The sequence below is a fragment of the Rhinolophus sinicus genome, chromosome 17 (genome assembly GCF_057876585.1).
Source record: "Rhinolophus sinicus isolate RSI-liver-muscle chromosome 17, RSI-T2T, whole genome shotgun sequence".
NCBI lineage: Eukaryota > Metazoa > Chordata > Mammalia > Chiroptera > Rhinolophidae > Rhinolophus > Rhinolophus sinicus.
This window is the reverse complement of record NC_142517.1, coordinates 60,031,250-60,051,165: the sequence shown is the minus strand read 5'-3', so window position 1 is coordinate 60,051,165 and position 19,916 is coordinate 60,031,250. Positions and strand designations below refer to the sequence as shown.

The 19,916-nt window shown below is 43.8% G+C and overlaps 1 protein-coding gene across 1 annotated transcript in view; it reads right to left on the bottom strand.

The window, feature by feature from the left end:
- Positions 1-3,662: 3,662 nt before the first annotated feature.
- The window catches only part of MUC13 (mucin 13, cell surface associated), a 29,174-nt gene continuing 12,920 nt past the window's right edge, over positions 3,663-19,916 (bottom strand). The window contains exons 5-12 of the mRNA XM_074330629.2: positions 19,223-19,278; positions 16,022-16,188; positions 11,558-11,680; positions 11,087-11,207; positions 10,426-10,463; positions 9,374-9,455; positions 6,870-7,080; positions 3,663-5,208 (exon numbers count right to left, since the gene is read on the bottom strand). Coding sequence (XP_074186730.2) covers positions 6,870-7,080; positions 9,374-9,455; positions 10,426-10,463; positions 11,087-11,207; positions 11,558-11,680; positions 16,022-16,188; positions 19,223-19,278 — 798 coding nt within the window. The 3' untranslated portion in view covers positions 3,663-5,208. The remainder of the gene's footprint in view (positions 5,209-6,869; positions 7,081-9,373; positions 9,456-10,425; positions 10,464-11,086; positions 11,208-11,557; positions 11,681-16,021; positions 16,189-19,222; positions 19,279-19,916) is intronic.

Genomic DNA, 19,916 nt, shown 5'->3' with positions numbered 1-19,916 from the left:
GTTCACCATCCCAGAATCTCTCCAAACCCATCCTCTTGGGTTTTGTTACTGTCATGCGGGAGACCCTGCTCGCTGCGCCATTTGTCATGCAGGGAAGTCTGCAGGGTCTCTGCTCCCGCTCCCCACACAAGAACACAGGATATGGTGAGGCCAAAAAGGAACACCCACGGAGCCATAGGTAAGGGAGTCATACCACTATATTCTCTCTGGCGGCACTATACTCTCACTGGAGGCTGGATCCACACTGTCCGCAAACCGCCATCCACACTTGCCAGCCCAGCCACCCTCTTCTTGCTAGCCCCCATTCTTCTCTTCTCCTTTTCTAGCGTAGCCACAGCAGTTATATTAGTGGCCGATGGCTCACTGGTTACAGCTGACGGCCAACTAGCCACAGCTGATGGCCATGCAATCACAGTTGACGGCCATTTACCACCCGAGCCAGCACCTGTCTATGTGAGGCCGAGAGCCTGGAAACTACTTTCTGGGGCTCGGTCCCCACACTCCACCCCTACAGGCTCTCGCCTCACAATCTACGCGACAAGCGTCTTCCGCGAGGGGCCCTGTGCGAGGAGCCTGAAGGTGACACAGCCAGGCTCTCTGGGCACAGCCAGGGTTTCTCAGGGCACCACCAGTACTTCTGGGCACAGCCAGACTTCCTGGACTTCTTAGGGTACCACCTGTCTTCCCGGACACAGCCAGGGTTTCTCAGGGCACCACCAGTACTTCTGGGCACGGCCAGACTTCCTGGACTTCTTAGGGTACCACCTGTCTTCCTGGACACAGCCAGGGTTTCTCAGGGCACTGCCACTCTCTCTGGGAACAGCCCAACTTCCTGGGCACAGCCAGGGTATCTTCAGGGCTCAGCCAGACTTCCTGGACTCAGCCAGGGTTCTCAGGGCACTGCCACTCTCTCTGGGAACAGCCCGACTTCCTGGGCACAGCCAGGGCATCTTCAGGGCTCAGCCAGACTTCCTGGACTCAGCCAGGGCTCTCAGGGCACTGCCACTCTCTGTGGGCACAGCCACACTTCCTGGACACAGCCAGGGCTCTCAGGGCACTGCCACTCTCTCTGTGCCTCTCAGGGTACCCTGCTGGAACAATAGCGACTCACAATCAAGGTGCTTACATATTCTCAATGGTGGCCAGTCAAGACACAAAAGCAAATATCCCCCAGTTCCACTACAAGGTGGTGTGTTCCCAAACAAACAGTCAAGTTGTCCATTAAATTAGGGATGGAAGGCAATTCCCCATAGTACATAGTCATTTCTCCAGGGCTGTCCTGGGGTGAAGGACGACCTTGACCTCACCCTTATCTCCCACGGAGGACTCAACAAGCGTTACCTCCTGGGACTATAAGTCCTGCATCCAGGCTGCCTGAGCAGGAACTTCCCCGGCCCACAGGGCTGCAACGACCTTCGCTTTCTCCGGCCTGTGCTGGTTGGGGAACCGTCCACATCTTTCCACCTCTCCACGGGGCTCCATCTCTCCAGCAGCTGTATGGCTTTTCCTGTGCTGGTGGGAGAACCGTCCACGTCCTCCCACCCCTCCACAGGGGTCCAGCTCTCAGGCAGCTGCTCCTCCTGGTCTTCCAGAGACTGAGTGTTCATACACACAAACTGCTCCACCGTCCTTTGGAGAGCTTTGGCCGGCACCATACCCTGCTCGCTGCGCCATTTGTCATGCAGGGAAGTCTGCAGGGTCTCTGCTCCCGCTCCCCACACAAGAACGCAGGATATGGTGAGGCCAAAAAGGAACACCCACGGAGCCACAGGTAGGGGAGTCATACCACTATATTCTCTCTGGCGGCACTATACTCTCACTGGAGGCTGGATCCACACTGTCCACAAACCGCCATCCACACTTGCCAGCCCAGCCACCCTCTTCTTGCTAGCCCCCATTCTTCTCCTTTTCTAGTGTAGCCACAGCAGTTATATTAGTGGCCAATGGCTCACTGGTTACAGCTGACGGCCAACTAGCCACAGCTGATGGCCATGCAATCACAGTTGATGGCCATTTACCACCCGAGCCAGCACCTGTCTATGTGAGGCCGAGAGCCTGGAAACTACTTTCTGGGGCTCTGCCCCCACAGTTACCTAGTGATGATTGATTAAATCACTGGCCATTGGCAGTTGATTCAGCCTCCAACCCCTTGCCCCATCCCCAAGGTCAGGGGTGGGACTGAAAGTTCCAACCCTCCAATCACAGGGTTGGTTCCACTGGCAACTCCCATCCTTAGGTGTTTCCCAAAAGTCACCTCATTAACTTAACAGAAGACACTTTTTCACTCTCAACACTTAAGAAATTCCAATAGTTCCAGGAGCTGTGAGCCAGGAATTGTGGACAAGATCAAACATATATGTGAAATATATTTTAGTCATCTGAGTTACCAAATATATATTTTTTATAAATCACAATAGCGCACTGAGGTATTATTGATGTACAATAAAGTGTACATATATGACGTGTACAGTTTGACAAGTTTTGACCTACCTATGAAACCGTCACAATCAAGATAAGGAAAATACTCAAGATTGAGCTGGAAGGGTCCTGTTGTATACTCCTGTTTCACAAATCTTTAATACTCATTCTATGCCAGGTCTTTACTGGGTGAAAAGAAAACACAGACCGACTGTGCACAACCTCTCCCCTGGGAGAACTGGTTACGGGACCCAGCCGGGACATGAAGGAAGAGATACTTCTACTCGAGAGTGCTGCGGGGAGGAGAGGATGAGGAGAAGCTGGTCAGAGGAGATGATGGTTTAGCTGATGGAGACAGATGAAGGTAATTACTGGGCAGTTGAAGGAAAGGAACATTCCAAGTGTAGGGAACGGCATGAGCAAAGAATGGCACGCTGAAGAGGTGGGATGTTTAGGGGGCAGCAGGTGTGGCTGGAGTGTTAGTGCACTTGGTGGGGGATGTCTGAGGCAAAATGGGAGCAGTTGGTGGCAACAGCCAGAGAAGCCACAAGAAGTCTGGCTTCATTCTATGAGCTTTATTCTCTCAGTAGAAAACTCTTGACAGCCTTAAGCGAGGAAGCATCATGATCAGATTTGCATCTTAGAAAATTCATTCTGACTATCCTCCAATGTTTCAGGACAACCGATTAGCAAACCTGTGCAAAGGTCCCAGTGAGCAGGAACAAAAATGAATTATAGGCCATATTATATAAGAATCAAAAGCAACTTTGAATGCAAAGCCATTTTCATAAACATTACCTATATACATATTTAGAGCATTATTTGTACTTAAACAATAGCAGTGAAAATCTCTGAAGAAATGATGTACTCTGGTCCGTGAAACCTAGAGTTTGTATGGCCCAGGGCCTTTGAGAAGCAATGGAAGCTGGCATGCTCTCGTGCAGAGGGGTGCCAGGGAGATGGGACTCTTTAGAAAAGGGGCTCAAATAGCCTACTTCTAACACTGAATCCAGCACCGTCTTCAAATGAAAAGGCAGTAACATGCAGGTTAGAAATAAAGTCTGTAACGATAAGTCACAGTGGTCAGACAATATTAAGTTATGTCCGCATTTATTCTGCTGCTATTAACTGATTTGTTGATGGCTAATGTTCCCACTGTGGGAATTAATGGCTCATAAGAGTGTGTTTTTTATTCCATTCATCACCTAGCCTTGAGACGGCAAGAATAAACACAAGTGGAATGAGTGAGGATGCTTTCAGCTGCAAAAGCAGAAACAACTATAGGCTTACCTCGTTTTACTTTGCTTCACTTTATTGCACTTCGCAGATGTTGTGTTTTTTACATCTGATGGCAAGACCCTCTGCCAGTAAAAAGATTACGACTCACTTTATTGCGGGGGTGGTACAGGCAATATCTCTGAGTTGAGCCTTGTGCTCAGACTGGCCTAACAGTAAAGTCCAAAGGCTATAGGTATGGTCTGATCATATGCTCCAGCTCCATTTTTCCAGGGTTCTCCAGTTTGCCGTGTATCATGGTTGCTATTGAAAGTGAAACTTACTGCTTTGTACGTCACCAAAAGCCCTGAACACAAGGAAGGACACCTTCTACCAAAGATGCTTTATTTGTTACCTTTCACCGTTAACAGTCAAGAACAAATAATATTAACAATAAATAAAAATAACTTGCAAGGGGGCCAGACATTAGACATAAACAAGGATACCGTTAACATTAAAGCCTGTGTTGGATGTGACTCCCCCATTCCTGGGTGTGCATGTACTGGTGGCCATAGCTAAGCCTCTGTCATGGGAGAAGTTTGAGGCCTCAGTGAAGTACTTCTGGAATCTGCATCACCAGGCTGGATGTCTGGATCCAGAGCACGAGCTCCGTCTCCCACCATCAGCCGGACAGAATGTCTGCAATTGCAAAGTGCCTTCAAGCTCTTGCTTTGGGGTTTTTTTCTTCGCACCTCTTCCTAGGCTCTGAGTCTTGTGTAGGGCATGAGTTCGAGGATGTGCCCATTTGCTCATCGAGAGGGTATCTGTGACCTTCTCCCTTACTCATCTTCCAGTCCAGCTTCCCTCTGCCTCTTTTCCTCCTGGTCATGTTTTTTCTCCCACCCATTGGCATTTCAAAAACTCTGGAATGCACCCCATGGTGGACATTTTTGTCCAGGCATTCTAATTAACATCAAAAAGATCCTGTATTCTCAGTCACTCCTCCTGAAGAAGCTGACAGACATGTCCTTTTTCTCTCTTTTTGGTGTGAGGCCCAGTCACAATCTCCTGGCAGTTCAAGGTCAATCAAATCCCTACAGTTGAGGGATAGGAGAACCTGAAAAGATGGGATCTCTTCCCATCTCTTGGGACCTCCACAGCTGATGTGTAAGGGCCTCCCAGGATGAGGTCACTGATCTGTAGGCTATCAACTCAACAGCGACATTCTCCCAAGCGTGAGCAATCTTGGGGAGCTTTCCTCTAGATTAGAAATGGTGACTGTTGCCCCACCAGAAAAAACAAAACAAAAACAAAAATTCCTAACCATTGAGAAAATCAACTGTCGTACAGGTGCTAATAAGTGCATTTAATTTCACAGGTGCTTAGTTAGCAAACAAGCTGTATTCATTGCAAACTTTCACAGGCTTCCATTCAGAGAGGCTAGAGATCCATGGAAGGAAATTACCAAAGGTCAGATCTTCACTGCTGCTCACTTCTCCATCAGTATCTTAAACATGCAAAATAAGAGCGTGTATATTGGATTAAAGGCCATGAATGATTCCAAATTTTACCACTCTAGACAAAAAGAGAGGAAGAGAGGGAAACGAAAAACTTAGAAAAGTACTCCAACAGAAATGGATGAGAAAAATTTAGATTCATAAATTATTAACATTATTTTAATTGACATGATTTGAATACTATTATTCAAATTAGAACCTGTGTTAGATCCTTTATATATGTTAGTTTATTTGATCTTTGCCCTATGACGCAGAATGCATTTTGTTCATTTCATAGATAAGAAAACAAGCCCAGAGAAATCAAATAACTTGTTCGAGATCACACAGCTAGTAACGGGAAGGGCAAAGCTTTGAACCCAGGTCTGTCTGACTAAATCCCGCACTTATTATACCACAAAAGGGTTTTCTTGAAGTACGGGCGCTACTGTTAAGTATGAAAGGAGGTTTTTAAAGAGTTTGTCGGTTGAGGTTCACCTTGTGAAGCCAAGAGGCGCTCCCACAGGACGTCATTTTTGGCTATTGCTGGCCAGACTCTGTGTCTGACTCAACACGGTGCATAGTGTATATACCTTGGTAGACACATTGAACATTTAGACTTTCATGACTAAAGGAAAGTTTATTTTGAAAACTATGGGATTTCAGAATAAAAGGAAGTCAGGTTTTCCCAGAATGTGCGAAGTGCATTAAGATCCTTAAAGGGCAGTGTGCTCACCTGAGCAGCCTGCAGGGGTGAAATGCACCCACGGAGAGCGCAGAGCCTATGCCTGCCTGCCCTCCTCAGCCCCTCTACCACCCTCCTGTGTCCTCCTCCTCCTTCATCCTCTGTATGTTTCTACTCTCCCGGGTATGCCTCACCGTAACCCCTCCTTCTTTTCCCGTCTCTCCCTTTCTTTCCTTTTTATTACTATTTTTTAAATTATTTCTCTCCTTGCCTTCTTTTTCCTGTCTCTTCTCTGGCCCTCTGGCTTCTCCTCCTTCACTATCTCTTCTTCCGTCCATAACAAGTCCCCTTGTTCTTCTTCCCTGAGAGAGTCACCTCTTACAGGCTTTTTCTCTTTTAGCATTTCCTTTGGATCACACTGAGCGAATTGCCAGCTACAATTGTCCAATACAAATCTAAGGAATACAAGCTAGTCTCTGACAGTCCTTCCATGGGAAATAAGCTATTACCAGCCTAACTTGACTTATGTCTTTTGAAATGGATCGGGTTGTCTTGAAGCCTGGGCGGGGTGGGGTGGAGGGGAGGAAAGGAGATTTGCCTTCACACGGCTGGCTGGAAAGGATCCACAGAACCGTGTTTACATCCAAATCCTCTTCAGGCCTGACCTGTGTCCTCAGTCCTTCAACAGCCTGGGAATTATAACTCAACCCCACGCAACCACTGGAGTCTTACCCATAGAAGCTTGTATTTTCAAAGAACCTTAAGGGATTCTAAGTTAAGCCTTTTTTTTTTTCCTTTTTATAGCTGAGGATATAGATGGCCAAGGAACTGAGTGATATGGCCAAAGTCACATAGATGGTCAGTGGTAGGGACCTAGTAGTGGCTATTTACAATAGCAGAGAGCTTAGGAACTTTCTCTTTTGATTAAAAAAAAAAAAAAAAAAAAAAAAAAAAGCCTACAGGGGCAGCCGGGGCTTGGAGAAAATACAATAGCCAGGTCCCTACTCTGCTCTGGGGCATTTCACTCAGAAAAGCCAAACAGAAGCCCAGTGACTCACCTAATAATCAGGACGGGGCATGCCTCTGTGGTCGGAGGCCTCATAGGGATTCTGCCACTGACGGTCTCTGGAGAAGGTTGTCCTGACTTTAGGGAAGACGCTCATGTCAGCTCCTGGATTGCTGAAGCCTGTCGTGTGCTGCTGCAGTGTCAGATTTTGAAAGTCGTTCTCAATCAGGTTCTGTTCTTCAGTAGCTTTATGTTTCTTTGATCTGTAATCAGTAACAGGAATTAGGATCTGACAATGGCAGAGAGTCCTTAAAGCAAATGTTAATATTCTTTTTTTTAAATTTATTTATTAAATTTATTTTTTTATTAGTTTCATGTGCACAAAACAAAGTAATACTTAGACTTTTATCATTGATATCCCTCACACTGTGTCAACCCCCCTTCCCCCATCCACTATCCCTCTGACAACGTACACAGCCATTACATTTCCACTACTATTTTCAAATTTACATGTGAGTGACCATAAAAATATCACACAGAGTCCAGATACATCCATCGTCCAGATTCCCCAATTGTTAACATTTTTGAACCATGTAAGAATAAGGCAGACCTGATGCCCCATTACCAGTAATATGTCATTACTTCGTTCAGTGTAGAGTTTCTAAGTTTAAGGACAGTATTCTCATAAGTTCCATGTAACCATCAAAACCAGAACGCTAACACTGATCCAACATTACCATCTAATTCCAGTGGTCCCACGCACATTTTGCTATTGATGTTTGTATTCTCAAGTGTGCTGTTGAATGATTTATGGAAATAACAATAGAAGTCAAACAGAAAAGATGATTTGTGACCTAATTTTACATTTGAGCAAAGCCAATGTCTATAGAAGCACCTCTGAATGAAACAAGCTCAATGTATAAAGGTCTTAAAAGGAGAAATAGGAGTTTCCCAGGTTTGGCTCTCGCCTCTCAAGGATAAGCATTGAAAGCCAAGTGGAAATTCTTGCAGGTGAGGGAGGCATCTGCCCCCAATTAACTCTGATCATGACCTTCTTCTTCCTTGTGTCCCACAGGGCAGGCCATAGACCTTCCCCTGTAGTGCCCTAGACTGGAGTAGGGAGTGGGACCAGCTAGATCCATCATGCTTTCAGGGCACTCCCAGGACGGTAGTCATTGGGCCTCTGTCACACTGGGAACGTTGCAAAGGAAGGCTCCCTTACTCTGCAAGCCTGATGGCCAGCCCAGACTACAACAGAATTCTTGCCGTTTTTTTTTTATATTCTTTTTTAGGAGGGTGCAGCTCCCATGTGGGGATAGAACTGGCAAACTTGGTGTTATTAGCACCATGCTCTAACCAACTGAGCTAAGCGGCCACCCCCCAGAATTCCTGCCTTTTGACAACACTCCTGTCTGAGGTGACAGAGGAGAAGTTTCCTTCCCTTTGAAATGGGCAAGAAATAATTCTTGGGTTGTTCCCAAGAACCAAGAGCTAAGAGCAAACACGGGCCTGCAGCAGGAGTTGCTGAGAGTGTGGCTGTCCCAGGGTCACAGGTTCTATAGCAGCCCCGGAGGAAGGTGGAGAGTCAGGACAGTGAGCTAATCCTAAGAAAGCAAGAGACAGCCTTGCTCCACCATCAGAATGTTCTCGTCCTCTCCTGGAAAAGAGAAAGACATTCCCAGTTCCCAACTTGGTGTCCTTATAATTGTCCCAACTGGGGAAGTTAATATCAAAATGGAATTTTTTTAAAAAGGAAGAAACAAAATATTTCAGGAACCTAAAATCTATTTAACCTTTCACAATATGGTGTAGAAATACCTATTTTGTCAAAATATAAGATATGAGTTACATGTTATTTTTAAAAAGTAGTTTGTTTTTATCAAAGTGGTTCCCCACTTGACACATTTAGAATAGAATAGATAACAGCATTCTCCCTCCCTGTTAACAGAGGAAACTTGAGTGTATCTAAGTATTTGTTGTATAAATACTTAATGTTCTTAAAAAGAGCACTTAAGGACCCTAGCTGAGAAATGGCCATGCAGAGCCAGTTCTACTTGAAATTAGGGGGCTCCAGTTGAGGTTGATTTTTTTGACCATTTGCAACATGGTCCTGGGCAGCGGCCTGATGTAATGAAAATGATATTTGACAACATCAGTGGGTTAAACACTGTTAAAAAAGGAATTTTTGATAAGAAAATGGTTGCTATGTCACATTATAGTGTTAAACAAAAATAAACCTCAACAAATATTTTTTAAAACACATAGAATACAAAATTAGGTATATAATATCACTTTAAAAGACAGAGAAAAGCCTGGAATGTTGCTTCAGGGTGGTGTTTTATTCTGCTCCTTTATACATTTCTCTATTTTCCTGACCTTCTTCAATGATCATATATAGCATATAAGAAAATTAAGGTAAGAAAAACAAGTGAATGGTTTTAGAGAGGCCTAGCCTTACTTTCTTTCTCCTGCCCTGGGAAAAGTTATGTGTGTTTGAAAACTAGCATGTCATGCCGGTGGCGCTGTGCCCCAAACAGAGACACTCCCTTTCCATACCTCATTGAGATCAACGCAATCAACATGCCAAGAAGGAGGATGCCAGCAACGCTGCCCACGATAGTGAGGATCAGCTGATATGCTGAAAGGGAAAAGAGAAGAGTAGGAACAGTTTCCCACAAGCAGGCCTACTGTCTACTGCACAGATACGTGTGTTCCCAGGGGTTCCTGTCTGTGAGAACAAACAAGCTCTCTTCTCTGACCCCTCCAGGGTCAGGTTGGGTGGGTGACTCACTTCTTTTAACCTTCTCTCCCCACCATCTTCAACCCCAACTGTGTCTTCAGAACTCAGTCCAAAGAGGCAGCCTTGTCAGACAAGACCATAAATGCAAAGGAGGCCATGGTGACAGGGCCATCCTGGAACTTGCAGGGGATGGGATCTCACCCGAGGTCCCCACCCCTTCCTGACCTCTGCTGCTTTTGCCTGCCCACCGCTCCCGACCTGATGATAAGCTGGGGGAACTAGGTTAGAGTTCAATTTTCACTAACAGAGGAGCCAGGTATCTGGCCTCACCTGATAGAACGGGTGAGGGAAGAGTCTGGAGGTTTGCTATTACCCATTCTCCTCCTCTGTTAGCTTTGTCCCAACCTGGTAGGTGTGGGGCGTGGGAGGACACAAAGCAAGTGAACTTGCAACTACACATCTTAAACTACTACATAGCTTTGAAACAAAAAAAGATTCGAGTATTTAAATGTCTGGTTTCTGGTTCTGCTCTTCCACGACCATAGACATTTTTGGAATATACTGGTCTTTTATGCTTTCTAGTAGGAGAAAATGCATATTTAAGCTAATATAGGAAATGAAGAGACTGTTAGGCCGCCCTTAGCCGACACAGGACACATGCAAATGTGCCAGCCTACTCTCAGGCTGAGCTCTGTGATTTCCTGGTGCCTGTGACCTAAGAGCAGGCATGGGAAGGTGTGATTGCAGGCAGATTTTCTCCCTCTTCATGAAGGGAGCCAGAGACTTTGGGGGATTGGACAGAATTTTTGAATATGATTAATGTTTGCTTCTCAGATGCTTAACAACAAAGCAAAACTTTGATACTCACGGTCTTTACAGTCGACTCCACTGTAGCCAAATGCACACCTAAAATACAATACATAATAGGAAACCATGGTAAAGAGCCTCTGTGGGAGCATGTCAGAGTTTCTACCCAACCCCATGTCTTCTTTCCTTCATTTTCTCCTTCCTTCTTCCTTCTCCTCTTTCTTTTTCCTCCCTTATGCTCCCATGGAGCTTTGGAAGGCTGAGGTCTCATTTGCTACTGAGGGAATACTCTATCCCCCAAGCTCCCGGAATATTCAGCAATTCAGGTGAAGCTGAACCCCACAAGCACGGCATAAAGTGGGATCCCCTCAGGCTCCTAGGCCACGTGGCTCTGCCACTTATTTGCTGCACTGTGAGCTGGGGCAAATAATATTCTCTGGGCTTCAGTTTTCCTCACCTGAAAATTGGGAACTAATACATTCCCGACAGTGTTGTTGTGCGAGAGGTATTACCTAGTGTGGTTCCTAGCATATAAAGAATGTTCAAAAATTACTGACGATGATGGTGATGATGCTGGATGGAAAATGCCTACTAACTTATGCCAGTGTACCAACTTCCTGACCCTAAACCCATACACATGTTGTAAGCCCTATCTTTTTTATCCTTTATCCCATATATAAGCTACAGCTATGGCAAGATAAAAAAGGAATGATTTCTCTTACTCTTGACAGTTCCCATGAGCATCTTCCTGGTAGCCCGGCAGGCACACACAATGGGCCCCCTTATTGTCCTTCACTAAGCATTGCTTATTGTGCTTTTCATTGCAAGTATCAGGACACTTAGCTGCAAAACAGAGTGATTTCTGGGTAATTTTCAGAAACAACCTCTTCAACCCCAAAACAATACGAGTATATATCACAGAATACAATTTTTTCACATTTATTTTTCTAGGTAAAACGAGGTGCTCATTGGCTGTACACATGAACCGCCCCCCTGTGAAGCTGCACACGGGCTGCCTCACCAGATCACAGCCAAGGCCACACTTCAGGTCCATATGTCTAAAGTCAACATTCACAGCCCTCAGACTCTGAATTGCACATGGACACTTGAGCAGTAAAGTTTATATTTTGCAAATGTGACAGGAGAGAGAATAGGAGTTGTGAAGGACATTTAGAAGCAGGTAGAACACTTACCAAGACAGAAAGCGATCTGTGGGTTAGGTCTTTCCAGCCCTTCTTTGCATTTACATTGTAAACCATTGCTACAGTCATCGTTCCCATCCTTTACACAACCATAAAATTCACACCGATCTTGCTCTGAGGGGCACAAATAATTCAAAAGTGTATTCAGCAAGACAATATGGATAAAACAACTTGTGAAAGCACCCCACTCCATTAGTGTTATAATTGCCTTTTAATTAGTTTTGGAATTTAACAAATGAAAATCTGGGATTCTGAAATCCAACTCCCCAATCCTCTCTTCCATGATGATTTTCTTACATTAGTCAACTCAAATTAATTCAATGCAATGCAGTGCAATTATGTTCAAGTCCAATGCCTCTTTTGCTGCTAGTGCTGTGCTGGGTTCCACAAGGGACATAGTAGCTCCAAAACTTTTGGGTCCCGTCTTTGCAGAGTTATATATCTGAACCCATACAGAGTTGCTTCAAGCAACTCATAATCCAGCCTTTAAGTTCAATGGGAATTCAGGGGCTCAAGTAGCTAAAGACAACATCATGGAGGAGATGGGACTTTGGCTGTCTTAAAAGACAGGGAAGATTTGAACAGTCAAAGGAGAGACAAAGTCTTCTAAGTGGAGTAAATAAGGCATGAAAAGCAGCACAGAATTCTTGTCAGGAAGGAGTGGTGTTGTCTTTGGGTGGGGGAAAGACCGTGTTGTGAAGTGGAATAGAAAATTCTTGGCTCTCGTATTTATTGGCTGTGGGCTCTCTCTGTTTGATCATTTGATTTTTGGTGGGCCCACATTCCTTCCATCTATAAAATGGGGCTAATAATTCTTGTTCCACATGATTTTTTTGAGAATTGAGTGAGCTAATGTAAAGGCAAGTGGAGCCTCAACAAATGATCATTCTTTTGTTCACTCACCAGGATAGAAAGCTTTGAATGCCAGGCTAAGCACATTGACTTTTATCCTATAAGCCTGAGAATCCATTGGTAGATTTTGAGCAGAAGCATGCGATACAAAAGCAATCTTTTAAGAATGTTAGTCTAGAATGGATAAAGAAGATGTGGTACATGTATACAATGGATTATGACTTAGCCATAAAAAGCATGAAATCTTGCAATTTGTGATACTATGGATGTACCTAGAGGGTATTATACTAAGTGAAATAAATCAGGCAGAGAAAGACAAATACCATGTAATTTGATGTATATGTGGAATATAAAAAAAAACAACACACAAAATGAACGAGCAAACAAAAGAGAAACAAACTCAGAGTTACAGAGAACAAATCGATAGTTACCAGATGGGAGGGGGATTGGGAGACTGGGTGGAAAAGGTGAAAGGGATTAAGAAGTACAAATCGCCAGTTATGAAAAGAGTCATGGGGATGTAAAGTACAGCATAGGGAATATAGTCAATAGTATTGTAATAACTATGTATGGTGTCAGGTGGGTACTAGACTTATCGGGGTGATCACTTCATAAGTTATATAAATGTCTAGTCACTATGTTGTACAACTGAAACTATTATAATATGTCAACTGTAATTGAAAAATAAATTTTAAAAAGAATGGTAGTCTAATTAGGTCGGAAGGCATTAGGAACAAAAAGATGAATCTAAGAATAGACTAGAGGGAGAGAGATTAGGAGAAGGTAGAACAGTTATGTGGTTACTCTCTCCTAAACATCCCCTACTTGTGACAAACTTTCCTTCATCACCGGCCATTTAAAAACGCCTCCAGTTAAAAGTCTAGAGAAAGAAATTCGACAACTTTTGACACAGAAGAAAGAATCTGTCTTTGCAGCAAAATCAGGAGAGCAGGAAAAGGTGTTTTCCTCTAAAAGTTCTGAGCCTCTCACTTCATTTGCTGGGCAGTTTGTGCTCTGGTGGACACCTCTCACTGCTGGCACCATGTGGTAATTTATTAATGTATCTAAGAACGCATGCCTGGTCTCAGAGCAGAGAGAGGATGAGAGGAGTTGTCAGATATTGAGAGGAGCAATTCTCAGAGCTGAGACCAAATGGTCTCAAGTATGCTGGGCTTATAGCCAAAGCGATTACTAAGAAGAGCCTAAATGAGAGAATTGCATAGGGGACCCCAACTTTGTCTTGAAGAATGCACTAGTTATTGTCAGCTGGCACCCACTCTGAGTGGTCAGTCTCCATGCTGTTATGAACCCTCAACTTCCTCACACATGCTAGAAGCTGCATCTAGCCAAAAAGTAGTGTATGATAAGGTTTGTCTTACCTTGCTGACAATTGCATCTTCCAGAGAGTACAGGTTCTGCTTGTAGGAATTGCTACTCTGCACAAAATTCTGACCCAAGGAGAAACTGACTATCAGGTAGAAGTGATGGGTCCCTTGGGAGACAAGGACTAAGTGATAGCCAGAGAGAGGAGTATGACTTTGACAGAGTAAATATTGAAGTGTTCAGAAAGGAAAAGGTGTCATTATGTGGCATGAGATTCTGGAAGATGGAAATAGTTCAAGAATATCAGAAGCTCTGAAAATGTAATTCTAACTGTGTAGCTGCTAAAGGAGCAATAAAAAAAAAGTGGTGGGGAGGGCCAGGTAATTTGAGAAACTGGCATGGTTTGCAGAGAAAGTTGTCAGATGAAAGACATACACAAAATATGGAAAGAAAGTCCCATAACCAATGACAGAATATTGAAAATGTAACAAAGTCTAGAGCACCAAATGAGCTCAGGTTTGCTACAAACAAAACCCAAAATAACAACAACAACAAAAATACAACAACAAAGAGCAAAGAGTTAAAATGGAAAAGTGGGCAAATGAATGAAGGTGTGTGTGTGTGTGTGTGTGTGTGTGTGTGTGTGTGTGTGTGTGTTTTCCATGCTATAGGGGCTCATGGAAAGGCCAGGCCTGGTCGGTGTAATGTTGATGGATAACATGAGAAAGACAGAATGGCTCCACAACTATTTTTCTCCAGTCTCTTGGGCCAGGAAGTAATACTTACATCGAAAAGAGTTGAATGGACATGGCTAAAGTGACTGCAGCCCAAGGAGAGGCAAGAGTATAGGGGAGTCCCCATCTTTTCTGATAGAATTTTAAGAGTTTTATCATACAGCATTTACATTCCAGGTCCTGAGAGAATAGTGAGAATCGTTGTGAATTTTTGAAGAAAGAGAAAAGCTGTTGAAAAACTATAAATGAACAGCATTTGTTTATATTTTCAGAAAGAGATATAAGCTTTGCACAATAGGCCAAGGAGGTTACAATCATTAAAAAGCAAAAATTTAAGAGACTAAGAAGGAGTCTTAGAAGAATCAAAAAAGAAAGAAAGAAAGAAAGAAAGAAAGAAAGAAAGAAAGAAAGAAAGAAAGAAAGAAAGAAAGAAAGAAAGAAAGGGGAAAAAAAAAAAGAATGAGGGAGGCAGGAAGGGGATTAGGAGAATAGTGGGTGGAGTCCCGAAGAAAAGAGGACTTCAGAAAAAGAAGACCAGTGTCAGATGCTACAAAAAAGTCAGGTCAATTGTGCCTTAACAGAGGCATTTGGATTTGGCAACCAGGACTGAGAACCAGTTGCACCAAGCTTCCACCAGAACTGGCCCTAACAGGTATCTCTGAGATAAGGAACGTCTGATGACTGCTGTAATGGGTTGATTGTAGTAATAGTGTCCATTTATTCATGCCTTCCTGTATCCATACCCTTCGGTAGTGCCTGCCACACTGTGCTCAGTTATGTGAATTGCTTTGGCCATCAGGACAGTTGTAAATGTGACATAAGCGGAGACTTGAGAAATACCTGTGCTTTGAAACTTATCCTCTTGCTGCTCTTGAAACCCTCTAGGACTAGCCTGCTGGAGAATGAGAGACCATATGGAGCAGAGACAAACCAACCAGCTGAGTCAACTTAGATCAGTCAGTCCCCAGCTTACCTACCCAGCAGCTAACAGCAATTGCTTAAGTGAGCCCAGCAGAGATCAGCCAAGCCTGGCCGAGCGCAGCAGAACTCCCCACCTTAGCACAGCCCAAATTCTGACCCATGGAATGATGGCATTGCAATAAATAAACAGTCGTTGTTTTAGACCACTACCTTTTGGGGTGGTTTGTAGCACAGCAAAAGTGAATTGTTACAGCTGTGCCATGGGCTTGTGTATTGGCCTAAAGGGGAAGCAGGATACATAAAACTTCCTCTAATCATTTGGGCTATAGCCCTCTTGTTTCACCTCGCTTCACCTTTCCTTGTCCAGAGACTATTTGTCCAAGACTACCTTCCAAAAAGAGAAACAAAAGGGTCAGTTTGACGACTTGAGAGATGGTTGGAAAAGAATAGAAGCTGAGTGAGAGAAGAAAAGGAGGAAGAATGGACAGATTAAAAGGAAACCTGGAGACATCAGTAGATTCAGTTATCCAATTCTTCTCTCCCCCTTCTCACATCCAATGGAAAAGTTTAGAAAAAGGTAGGTAGGTCTTTAGGTAAACTTTGAATAAAAGTATGTAGTACTTACTGGTATATCCTGTAACGCCTTCAGAGTTGCCTTGACTAATTGCTTTACTAATTGCATCAGACACAGACGTCTCATTTTCTTTAGTAGTTTCTGGGAAAAGGTTTACTACTGTTACATCAATACCCTTGCCATCGGCACGCATTTCAGATCTTGCTGAAGGAGATATCCTAAAAATGAAATGAATCCATCACTTGGTGAATTGAACCGAAGCATCAACAAATTGGTCTTTAAACCTTCCAGACTCCCAGGTCTCCCAGTTCTAGCTCTGACCCACAGTCCTATATCCACAATTGGGGCCCCAATATGGAGGTCTGGGGTTTCAATAAGATGGCCATTTATAGGCCTGGAGATCTCTATTCAATGTGTGTTCAGAGGAAATCTGTGGCTAAAACAATGTCCCATTGGAGGATACTCAGAAAAAGTGTGAACAATAATTTTTAGGATCTAGGAGCCTGGGACTGACCAGAAGTAGAACAAGTAACATCCAAAATAATAAGTTGCCATTTTCTGTAGAAAATCAAGAGTAAGCCACTTGTTGAGAGTTAAACCTCAGACTTGAACTTTGAGAGAGACAGAGAGGCACGTGTGCCTCCATATGCACCGAGTGAACAGTAATCAACCATACAGAGTCTGGGTCATTTCCAGAAAAGGCCAGGAAGTCAGCAGGTGAAGTGGGTATGTGACTGGGCCTGAGTCCACATGACCCAGAGGAGAACTGAAACAGGGGGAGATGGGGCTGTGGGAAATATGAGCATATAATACCAAGTCACATCACCAAATAGTGAGTGTCTGCATGAGCGAGACCTTGTAAGAGTCTCTCTCTCTAATTAGCACTGCAGTTTGGAGTCCTAAGAACAATTGGGCCAAATTCTAATTCTTTCGGTGCCCAAAAGGAATCAAGTGATACAATCACTGAGAGAGAAATAAAAGGACTTTTAAAAATTCCCTTCTTATTTGATGTGTGGCTGTGTGTTTTTAAGACTCAGGGTATATTTTCCCTGTCCAATTTTTTTTTTCTCCACTCTATTTTGATGTTTGAATACATACAGAAGCTTGAAAACATAGCCAACCTACTTAGGAAATGTTTACAGCCATGTTGGTTTTTCAGAACAATCAAGATAATCCAAAATTTTTACCAAATTCTGTTTTCAGGAACAATCACATCAAAAGAGAGTCCAAAAAACAAAATGGCTTCAGCATTCTTATTTTTAAATTATCTCCCATGATTCATTTATGCTAGGATTTGGAGGTGGCAAGGAAGGTAGAGGACAATGAAAAAGGGGTTCTTGATACAAGTTATTCTTTATCAGTTACAAAATGACCAGAACTACGGTGTAATTTTGCAATGGGGCTGGGAAAGAAATGCCAACCATAATTAATTCACTCAAAGAACCTATTAGCTTACACTCCAGTTTAGAAGGCAAGACATTATACTCATGAATTAAGGGAGCCACTGTGTACTTAAGTGACACAAAAGGGTAAAGTACAAATGACTAGAGCACTAAACTTGGAGTTAAGAGACCTGAGATAAAGACCCAAGATTGCCACCATCTTTTGTGGCCCAAGATCAGTCATAGCTTGTCTGAGCTTGAGTTTCCACCTCTGTCCAAAGAGAGGTTTGAGAGTTAGAGAAATTTTGAGTATCCTTCTAATTTCAACATTTGTACAGTTGATAAACATTGTGGGGATTCAAAGGAGAAAGGCTCCATTGGACTGGAGCCTAAGAAATGTCTTCTAGGTGAGACTAAGGTCCATTAGCCCTGCCACAGCCCCATGGGGGATCTAGTTTCTTGCCAGGATAATAAGCTCACAGGTAAAAGGTGGTCTCCAAACATCCCTGGCTCCCTGTAAGTAACTCTATAAGAACGAAAGGAGCGCCACGGTTTTAGAAATGACCTTGTGGGACCAGCTCTCCATCACACTTGCAGGGTCCCACATTCTGGAAGGGAAACAAATAGGAACAAACACACAGTGTTGAAATCATCTACGTGCCAGGCACTTTGTTCAGGGGATCTTTCAAATGTTCTCTCATTAATTCCTCCCAAGGTTTCAGGAAAGCTGACCAGATTATCCCAGGTATACAGATGAGGTAACAACAGTTCGGAGATGTTAAAACTTTTGCCCATTCATGCAGTGAGGAAGTGCCAAGGACAGGATTGAAGTGCAGGTTTGGCTGAAGCCATCACACCTCACTGTTGCTGTTTTATGCATTCCTGTCCAACGCATGAACTCCCTGCTGCCCCCTGACCCAAGCTGAATGTCCTGAAACAATGTCTAGCCCTCCAGCAGCTGTCCACTGTGAACCTCCTGTTTCAGAGCCTCTGCCTTGGGGCACAGCCTCTCTGCCTGCTGCCTGGCCCTTACCTTGTGGGAACTGGGCCTTCTTTTACTCTGCCCGCTGGTCTTCTGGCTGCCAACACTTGCCTTTCGTTAGCCACCAAGCTCAAAACTCACCACCTTCAGGAGACCTTCTCTGAATTTATATGTATAAATATTTATTGTATCTTATTCCACAAAGAATTTGACTAAGCTCATAAAGATAGATGCAATAACAAAAACCACAAAATATGAATACACTAGGGCTGCTTTCTCTGCACAACTTCATTCCTCTTAGAGCATTCTTTCCTCAGGCTGCAGCACTTGTGTGTTAACATGCTTCAGAGAAGGCCGAAATGGAATCACTACCGTCTTGAGAATCCTTTGCCTCTTTGGTCCCTCTTTGGTCCTTGCACATTGATATACTCAATAAATGCTTGTTCTTACTGCAGGAAGAACTCACTACTGGCCCTTCAGTAGCCAGGTATGAGATTTGGGGGTTCTTATCTCACTCACTGCCCCTCTATGAGGGAAGAGGTGGCCATGAGCCACTTAGTCTCCTCCTGGCCCCCTAAAATGTACATTCCAGGGACTGACCAGGTGTGTTTTGTAGCCAAGGAATTGAACCAAACAAACTGACCCAGGTGATGCACTGATGCATGTGTGCAAATTACGAACAGCCAATCACAGACAGCCTCTTGCTGTCCCCAGACTACACTCTGTCCATCCAGGCCAAGGGATGTGTGACATCAGACTGACCACCTCTGCTTGACCTGTGACTTCCCACTGGACAGCCTTTGTGCTGCATGGGAAACTCAAGAAAAGACAAGAAATTAGGCAAATGCACACCTGCCTCCAAGCAAACTTAGTACATAGCAAACTTACCTTACATCCTGAATTACAGTCTGTCCAAAAGTAGACTTGATGAATGCACCTTCAAACTGTGGAGGAGGAGAACAGATTTATTAACAACTACAAAGAGGGGGGAAATGTGATATTGTATTTAGGTTTTAACACAAATACATTTCTAAACTCCTATGTATAAATATACGTAGCTCATCACAGCAAATTATTTATTCTTAACATGCTCTCTAATACCTTTTAGTAATTTTTGTTGTAAAATAGTAAGATTTTGATATAAGTCAGCATTATCCAAGAAAAAGATGGAAACCCAAACACTTAGCCAAATTAATGATCATACTCTGAAAAATTAAGGTAACTAATTTATTAAGTTTGTCTTTTTTTATTTTATTTTATTGGGGAATATTGGGGGACAGTGTGTTTCTCCAGGGCCCATCAGCTCCAAGTCATTGTCCTTCAATCTAGTTGTGGAGGGCGCAGCTCAGCTCCAAATCCAGTCACCGTTTTCAGTCTTTAGTTGCAGGGAGCACAGCCCACCATGCCATGCAGGTATTGAACTGGAAACCCTTTTGTTGAGAGCTCAGGCTCTAACAAACTGAGCTATCCGCCCGCCCCTCCAGAAGCTCAGAGGCAGCTCGTTGTCTTCAATCTAGTTGTGGAGGGTGCAGCTCACTGGCCCATGTGGGAATCGAATTGGTAACCCTGTTGTTCAGAGTTT